At 39.8% G+C, this 9,352-nt stretch overlaps 1 protein-coding gene across 4 annotated transcripts in view; it reads left to right on the top strand.

The window, feature by feature from the left end:
* The window catches only part of MND1 (meiotic nuclear divisions 1), a 44,118-nt gene extending 36,615 nt beyond the window's left edge, over positions 1–7,503 (top strand). For all 4 annotated transcript variants that reach the window (XM_026847838.1, XM_026847841.1, XM_026847842.1 and 1 more), the window contains exons 7-8: positions 5,532–5,576; positions 7,250–7,503. In XM_026847838.1, coding sequence (XP_026703639.1) covers positions 5,532–5,576; positions 7,250–7,356 — 152 coding nt within the window. In that variant the 3' untranslated portion in view covers positions 7,357–7,503. The remainder of the gene's footprint in view (positions 1–5,531; positions 5,577–7,249) is intronic.
* The last annotated feature ends 1,849 nt before the right edge of the window (positions 7,504–9,352 follow it).

Here is a 9,352-nt window from a genome sequence, read left to right on the forward strand (position 1 = left end):
TTTTCCCCTTGTTTTCTCAATAGGGTAAAGAGGGGAAAGAAGATAAACTAACCCTTGTGGGTGAAACAAAAGCAGTTTTAATATAAGCAAGGCAAAGCAAAAGTCCGCGCGCGGAAGCAAAAGCAAACAGATTTAGTCTCTACTTCCCATGGACAGGCGCTGTGGGGCCTTCTCAGGATCAGGGCTCCAATACGCGTAGTGGTTGCCTCGGAGGACCAAGGGTGACCCCACCCCCTTCCTCCTTTCTCCCAGCTTTATACTGAGCAGATGTCATATGGTCTGGAAAATCCCTTTGGTCAGTTCAGGTCAGCTGTCCTGGCTGTGTCCCCTCCCAAGATCTTGCCTATCCCCTCCCACTGTGGGGGGAATGTTGGAAAGAGCCTTGGTGCTGTGTAAGCCCTGCTCAGCAGTAGCCACAACACCTGGGTGCTATCAACACCCTGCCAGCTCCCAGCATAAAGCACAGCACCATGAGGCTGCTATAGGGGAAAACCAATTCCGCCTCAGCCAGACCCAGTACAAAATCCATACAATTTTCTTGTGGCATTAGTTGTGGTAAGTCAAAACTTGCACCAAACAATACTAGTTTTGTTTTTGTTATTCTGTAGAAATAGAGGTTCCTGGACTTGAAAATTTTGTTTACACATAAAACCATACAATAATCCTTAAAGTTATCCTCACAATGCCAGAGTAGAAGTTAGGAAAGGAAAGAGAGCTACAGCTCTTTCTTCATTTCCAGGTTACTGGAGCTGGAATATGTTTACCTTTACAGTCTGATTTTCAATACTGTTCAGTAACTGTTTCCTCAATATTCCTTTAATGATACATGCAGGAGTTCAAAAAGCCTTTAGAAAGAACATGAAAGTAGGTGTGGAAAATGTTTGTGAGGAGATGATGGTGGTTGTTGCTATTGCAATTTGTTTTCACCTGTGCAAGTGTCCAAGGTCTGGTAGAAAGACTAACTTAGTCTTCTGGAGTATATATATTATGTTGATGAGGCATGTAGTGGTCTCCCCTCCTGTGGAAATATTTGAGGCTGCAACAATTTTTGGCCTTTCCACTTTAGAAAGGAAAGTCCAGCAGCAGTGAATGACAAAAGAGTACCTGCCCTTTTGTCAGCTCTGTCTCCTGATCTCCTACTGAATCCCTTCAGGTTGCTGGTAGAATGTCACTTGCCTGCATAAAACATGTTTCTAACCCTCCCTCGCTTTCTTTTTAGTCATTCACTGCTGCTGGACTTTCCCTAGTTTTGCTTTCCTTTAAACAGATGCAGGGGATTGTCCCTCTGATAAGGACAATCACAGATCTTAAGACAATGGTTCAGTTCCTAGAATCTGGGCTTTTTGAGTTCCCTGCAGTTCTTCAGAGATACCCAGGGTTGAGGGAAGAAAAGACTTCCATGAGGACTGGTCAAAACTAATTCTTTGAACCTTAGCTGTTTAGGGTGTATTTTCAGATGTGTTTTGCTAACATAACAGATCAGTGTTGCAAGCCGTGCTGCTCCTGGGCCTTGCATTGCTGTACACACAGTGGTTGCTTTTGTTCAGTTCATGAGAGAAAATGCAAGCTTCTGTTTTCCTGCTTAGAAAATGCCAAGTGTGCCTGAAATTGGCCATCGGAGGATACAGGTGTGTGCCTCAGCCAATACCCATGTCTTGTATCCTGCAGGCATGAGAGCAGGAAAGTCTATTGATGCATTGTCATACAAATGGATGAAATAAATATGTAATGTCCAGAACAAATAGATTATTCTGTTGCTTCCAGACAGCAATTACATATATTGTCAGCCTATGTGCAGATGTATAGATACCAACTAGAGCATAACTAGGGCCTAATAGTGGTAATGACAACATCTGGAACCATCTGGAACATATGTTGCCTCCTGTATTGCTCATATTTTCTGCACATATGGTCCTTTCATTGTCTTGCACAGCTTTTGTACTGGAGCACTATTTAGTAGTTGCCAAAAATCAAGTTCTGATAGAGCAGCTCTGGTCAGCAGGACTCCAGTCGAGCTTGGGACCCAGTGGTTGTGGTGGTTTTGGTAATTAGCCAGTTTCCCTCAGCACTGTCTCTGAGTTTCTCCTTTTTACAGTTCACACAGCCTGTGTCCTGATTGTCCTCTGGTATATAAATTCTTAAGTTCCCAGGCTAGTGTCGTCTTTAGATCTCAAACTTTATTTTTCAGTGCAGTCTAAAAACCAGGAGGCCAATGGCTGTGTGATCCTGTGGAGCTAGAGAATATGCAATCAGAAGTATCATGACTTTGAGTTACATCAGTACATAAAGTAGATGTGTCTGGAGGATGTCTGTTTTACTACTCCTCCTTTCTCTTGCCCTCCATGCACATATACATACAGATGATGCAACCAATCAAAGTCCCAACAAGCAACTATAAAAGGTTTCCATAAGGCAGTCAAGGTGCAGATTCCTTCATTTCTGTCAGTTCTTGTGATGGAGTCAGGGGCCTCTGGAAGGTGCTGGCGATGATGTAGATGTAGCTGGTGTCCTCAGGTGATCCAGGTCCTTAACTACCAATACCCGTGTCTCCTTCCTTTTTCAGGCATGGTGTTGGATGCAGCAGACAGACAAGATCTTGCAGTGGAATCATAGGCAAGAATTGAGCCTCATCCCAAGGGACTTAAATCTTGCCTTCAGATAGCTAAGTGCTCAGCCTGTAGCTTGGGGCAACAGCTAAGATGATGACACAGTGGTTTCTGGAGATGGATGAGGTGTGTTGTGTCCCCATCCCCTCGTCCCCCCCCAAAATTAAAAAAGAGAAATGTGAGGGGAAAATTTAAGTGAAGGAGTTGGTAGTTAGGCAGAGTGCAGTGCCATCCTGCAGCAGTGGTAGTGACAAGTCTCACTTGGTGACAAGAGACAATGCAAGCTGTCTTGCTTGCATGAGCTTGCTCAGGCTGGACATGAGGAACACGTGAGTGTCTTGCAGCAGCTTGCCCAGCCAGCTGGCACTGCTCTTGATGCAGTCAATATGCCTAATGGTCTAAGCAACTTTCAACATGGCAGAATAAATCCATACTTGTATCTTTATGGTGCTATCATGTATATGGGCGTGTGGGCCAGCCAGTATAAATGGGAGATCACAAGCAGAAAACGCATGCCCCAGCCTCTTGCAAATGCATTTCCTTGAGGTGTCGCATGCCTGAGGCTTTACAAGTGGCTCTTTTTTTTCCCCAACTCTGAGCCCTCCAGCAGGAGAGTAATGTGAGGGTTGTGTGTTCCCAGTCTCTGAAGGAATGAGGCAGTGTCTTTCTTTGATACTCAGCCAGGTTGTTTGAATGTCACCTTCCCTATCAGAAGTTCTGTCTCCACTTATGATCCTTCCACACTTCTATCATGACACTTTGCTGCCAGTCTGATCAGTCCCAGGTGGTGCATGGAAAGAATAACATACCTCTTCATTTTATTTGTATAACTTTTACTATCAGGAGTTTCTTTTGGGTTTTGTTTTTGGTTTTTTTTTTGTTATTTCTCTGCTATTTAAGTAACTGAAGACGCTGTCCACTGTGGGATTTCCCCATTATAGCTTCCTGCTTTTGCTACCATGATTTCATTTCTAGCCACAACTCGGTTTTAGGCAGCCACTGCCATTCGAACCACCCTGTTGCCCAACCTGTATCTGTATCAGCCTTTTCTTTGACAGAGGTAAGAAGTCACATTTGAAAAACACATGATCACATAGGTATATTTTAGCATGCATAAGCAATGTTTGAAGGATGACAATGCACCAAACTGCCACTATTGTGGGTTTTTTTAATGCACTGTACCAGGTGGTCTCTAGGCTTTAAGGGCAGGGCTGCGTGCTGAAAGCTGCAGGAACTTCGAGCTGCTGTGTGATGCAGAAGTGTGCAGGGCTTAGCTGGTTAGCCACTTGCAGAAAAGCAGAGGTTTCTGCTGAGATCTGGCAGGTGCTGTGGACTAGGCTGGCTCACCCACCATTGGGATGCTGTCACCTTGCAGCTCTGGATCCATGGAGTTTAATGCTATCTTACTTCCCCCCCTGAATTTCAAACATCATTACTTGGAGTCAAACACAGCTTTCCAGTTTACTCTAGAGTTTCAGAAAAATGCTGAGGGAAGTATTGTAGCTAACACATTTAAAATCTTGATCAGTGAAAGCCCTTACTCTGCAGACTTGCTTTAAGTGGTGTTAGGTACTGTTCAAAATCCCATTGGCTGCCAGTATGTTGTCAGTGCTGCAGTCATGGAACAGAACAATGGGTGGCAACAACCAGTCAGCAAAGGAAACAAGGAATAGCTCTCTCAAGATAGGAATAACTTGAATTTCTGATGCATGCAAGCAAGAAAAAATGCCATCTTCTCACCCACTCCCTTTTTGTGCCCATCTTTCTTTTTTGCTTCATGCTGTACCCAAACTTTCTAGTTGTAGGCCATTTTTAGAAACTACACTGATTCTGAAGTGGCATTTTACTCTGGTTTAAACATTCTTCACATCAGTTATTGAAGTATTAGGGGTAGAATAACGAGTGCTTACCTTCCTATGTGCTAGCAAATTATTTTTCAATGTAATTTAATTTTGCCTGAAGTATATTATTTATAACATTGGATACCTGATTGTATATTCACTTTTCAGTACCCCTGGAGACAAATTTCATGCTGACCATTCAAATGAATGTTATCATGCAAGTACTAACAAGACTAACTGGGAATAACTAAGTTATGTGTAGGCGTGAGAACCATCATGATTCTGATAAATTCCCACGTTACAAACCAACCTGCTTGATTTGATTCAGTATTTATTTTAATGGGAGCAAGGTGATCTAAGATAAATTTTTCTTGAGACTGTTTTGCCTCATGGAAACTATACAAAAGCTATTTGTAGTAATGGTAATTTGCTATTATGTATTTAGATCTGGAGCAGTGGTAGGGGAGGAAAGCCAAGTTTAAAAATCAGGAACATTATTTTGCCTTCATTTCATTGAAGGGATTCTCAAAGCCCAGGAGACCTTCTACAGCTATATGGTGAACTTCTGATTTAATGTGATAGACTGCTACCCTTATCATTTTACTTATCTATATGGAGTCATGCATACCTATGTGATGGATTACTTATGTATAGAGAGGATTATAAAATATTTTCCATTTCTGTATGTATAGAGAGGATTATAAAATATTTTCCATTTCTGTTGCCTCTAGTATCTTCAGGCCATGTATCTAGTTCCAATCTTGGTGCATACAATTAAGCCTCCAGGCAAACCTAGGACTAGGATTTTTATTTTTAAATACACTTCAAAACCAGTTGTTCCTATGGTATCTTTTATGTTCCTTTGCTCCTGTTTTTCTTTAACTTAGCTTTGTGCTTGCTGAAACCTTAAAAGCATAAAACAGAAGAAGGGTTTGGAAGCAGTAGAATGACTTCCTTGTATTGTGTGGATTATACATTCCTTATATTCTCTAAAAATGCTATCAGTGAAAATTTAATCTCTCTGCCTTGAAACTATGGTATGATTTTACTGTGATGTATGCTGTTGTTTTCTTCTTTATTTCAGGCCAAACAAACAAAGTAGCCAAGGAGGCAGCCAATAGATGGACTGGTGTGTATGCATTTATATTGTTTAACACAGCTTCAGACTAAAGCAATTTCAGTAAAAGACCTACTTATTGTTAAGAATTTTAAATATGCTTAGGACTTGATGCAGGATAGCTCTCACTTATAAAAGCATGCAGAAATGTATTTCACTTAAAAATTAACATGATTCAAAAAAAGAATCCATTTTCTCAGTTTAGTTACTGAACATACTTCACATCACACAACAGAGTAGTTGTTGTTCTGGTGCTGTTTTGCATACTGTGTTAAAACCTACACCTTATTTTCTTGGTTGAGTTAAAATCTTTTAAGGTCAGGAAAACATAAATAGAAAGAGACTGGAAGTAGTGCTATCCAGGTATTCAGAAAGTTCAATTCTTTATTTCTGAATTTTCCTCTGTTTCTCAAGAGTAGAATGCTTTGTGGAACCTTATTGCTGCTACCATGTAATGGATGCTAATATAAAGTAGGTATTTCTCAAACTAATTCATCACCTTTGACATGCAGGAAAAATGCTGCACAGTTCTGAGGAAGGTTACTGTGATAACATTTGGAAGTTTAGCTCAATTTTCTGTTGTTGTTTAGTTTTGCTATATTGCTTTATATTTCCATTTTGCAGAGCAAGCAATATGTATGTCCTTTTTAAAAAAATATTTAGAATATAATTTGTAACTTTTTGTTTAGAATTCATCTACTACTGATGGACTGCTTGCTATCATTGGTTATGCCAAGTGCAGCAGGATATCATTTTCATTGTCTTTTGACTATTATTTTATATCTTAATTTGCACTGGGTTGTTTACTGCATATGGGGATATAAAGTTACATATTTGACAACAACTTCTGGGACTACTGTTGTCAGGGCTTTCTATTGTTGATGACAGGCTGTTGTTCTCAAAGTCTTGAGAGAGGTTAACAAATACGCCTCAGCTTTTAGGAAGTACTTTGCTACTTAATGAGACAATTAGGTTATATGCTGTAGCATATTTTTCTGTTGAAGAGACAATTTTAAAACCAAATATCTGATGGTTAAAGAAAAGAAAGTATTTCTAAGGTGTGAAGACACAGAGAACACTTCCTGTCTTAAGGAATGCTGCAGTTTATGGGTGTTAGGAATGATGTAGTGAGTTACAATCAATACTGCAGTGAAAAATTATGTTAAATTGAAGAGAATTTATGTGCTAAAAGAGAAGTGCTTGACTAAAATAAAGCTAATTGAATATATTTTTTTAACTTTCAAACCAAATGTACATTATCTGAACAAACATACGCAGGACTAGAAATAACCTTATAGTTGACCTGAATCTGATTTTCACAGTTGTAGACAGTCACACAGTAGGTGTCTAGTTGAAAAAGGACCTATAAAATACTTATGCATATTCACACGTATCACTCTATAGCAGGCTTACACTGTAATTGTAGCTTTCAGTCTTCTCATGGAAGAAGAGTAAGTAAAGGTAGCACCCAGAAAGAAGACGTATTTTATTTAGTACTGAGTAAAAGAATCTCATTAAAAGCCTCCCTTTTTCTCTTCTAAATCTACTCAGTAATGATGTTCCTCACTATGTACCTTTTTCATATACACAGAGATAATGCAAATGGAAGGATTCAGTTGTAGCCAAGACTACAATTCATGCTTTCCTAAATATTCAAAACTGAATGTTTCTCATTCTGTTTACAGATAACATCTTTTCAATAAAGTCCTGGGCCAAACGTAAATTTGGATTTGAAGAAAGCAGAATTGACAAAAGCTTTGGAATCCCAGAAGATTTGGATTACATTGATTAGCATTCAGCAGTTGATGGCTGACAGTTGTAAATAGTTTGTTAAATATTCTCAGTTGCCATTTAAATGTGTATCTGAATCCTCTCCTAACAACTGACCACCCTTTAATTTTCAGTTTTTTGTTAAAATTAATAAAATTCTAAAATTATTTGTTGCATTTCCTTTTTTTCCTTATACTCTCTGGATGGTAAATCTCTTCGTTTCCTCTGTGAGACAAAGAGTAGACAGGGGTTATAGGAAATAATTACCACAAATTCCTGAGGCTGGTTTTTACTCTTCTTTTGCTTAACTGGGAGTAGTGCTAAGAGCTAGAAGCTCCAGAGATTTATGTTTAAACATGCTGAAGACTTAGGGGCGGAAAGAGGCATAATCCATTAATGGAAAACAGTGAGACAGTAAGGATGTGAGTAGAAAGGCTGAGGTCTGATTTCAAGTTGTTTCGTGTTGCTAGAACTGCTTGTAAGTTTAGTGACAAAATTTAGGTGGTTGATGGAAAATACTAGTTCATGAGAGTTAAATCTGTTCCAGTGAAAGTACTGGATTTGACACTGAGAACGCTTTTCTGGTCAAGATAGTTGCTTCGTAGGGGAGGGAGCAAAGAACACCCAGCCATCCATTCACACCACAGTGAACCAAGATGCTAATCTGTGATGTAAGAGACTGAATTCAGTTTGCTGTTTGGAACTGAGCATTTTGGGGTTTATGCACATTTTTCAATTTCAGGGTAAAAAAGCAGCCAACCAAAATATAATAACAAATTTCAGAATGTCTGATTTTTGGTGGAATTTCACAAGCACCTCACTTTCTATCAGCTTTTGGTTTCTAGCTCTGATCAGTGCATGGCTGCAGAAAGAGAGGAAGAGAGTACAGACTGGTCTTGTACCTCCCACAGCTATGGATTGCAAGGCAGCATTTCTGCTGTACAGCTCTGGAGGATATAGGTCTTACATCTAGAAGGCAGGTGGGCCTGCTGCAAGGTAGATGTATGTATCACTGCGAAGTGTCTGTCTGCCTTTTGTGTAATCTCTGATGAAAGCATTGATGAAAATGTGATGTAGCTGGAGATACATATGCTCAGATGTCTGTCTCCTGTGACCTTTCCAATTAAAAAATTTCTTAGCAGTTCAGTGTGTGTTAAAATCCAAGGATTTCAGGTGTGCCCCTGGCTGTTGTCATCTCATGTCTATGAAGACAGCAAAGTTATTGGGAAGATACCAAGTGGAAGATCATCTTCTCATAGAGGTAGCACAGCAAGTTGTCTGTTGCCTAAGGAAAATGTATGCGATGCCTGGCACATAGTAAAAGATCCCTGTGCTTACAACTTCAATGGAGACATTTCCTTTTATGTGTTTGGAAAGATTTTATTCCTAATATATCCAATATTTAATATATAATGTGTTACAAACTAACAGCTTACCAGCTGTTGACTAGTAAAAGCTTAATGCAAGTAGTATTGAGGTGAATGCAGTGTTTCTTACCAGGCCTGGCTTTTGCCCCATGACTGGAGTGCTGTACACCAAAGCTGTCTGATGCTGCCAAATCAAACTACTGATGCACATGTAGCTTAGGCGGTTGTTCTTACTCTTGGATTTTGTGCTGTGAAACAATGAAGAGCGAGCTTTTATTGTTCTTTGTAGAGTATCTAATTGATCTTTTTTTTCTAAATATCTGTTTTTTCTGTGAATCTATTCTGTACCACCTGACAGGTGTCAGAAGCTCTTTGGTACATCTGCATTTGAGACCACATATCTGCCACACATACGAAATGATGATGACTTGGAAGACTTGTTCATTTGAAGTAATGTTGAGCATGTGAACTTACCAACGGTTCTTGCCTCTTAGAATCACTTTCACATGGCTGAACTTCTACTCATCAAGGAGTCTCAGGTAATTTACGGCCTGTAGCAGTTAGTGCAGTAAGACTTCCCCTGGTACCTGTGGGGATGAGGGTTTCTTACTCATTTTTACTGCTTTGGCTACTTTCCAAATTCAAGAAGGA

Source organism: Athene cunicularia (assembly GCF_003259725.1).
Source record: "Athene cunicularia isolate RWA chromosome 4 unlocalized genomic scaffold, athCun1 chr4_part2, whole genome shotgun sequence".
NCBI classification, from domain to species: domain Eukaryota; kingdom Metazoa; phylum Chordata; class Aves; order Strigiformes; family Strigidae; genus Athene; species Athene cunicularia.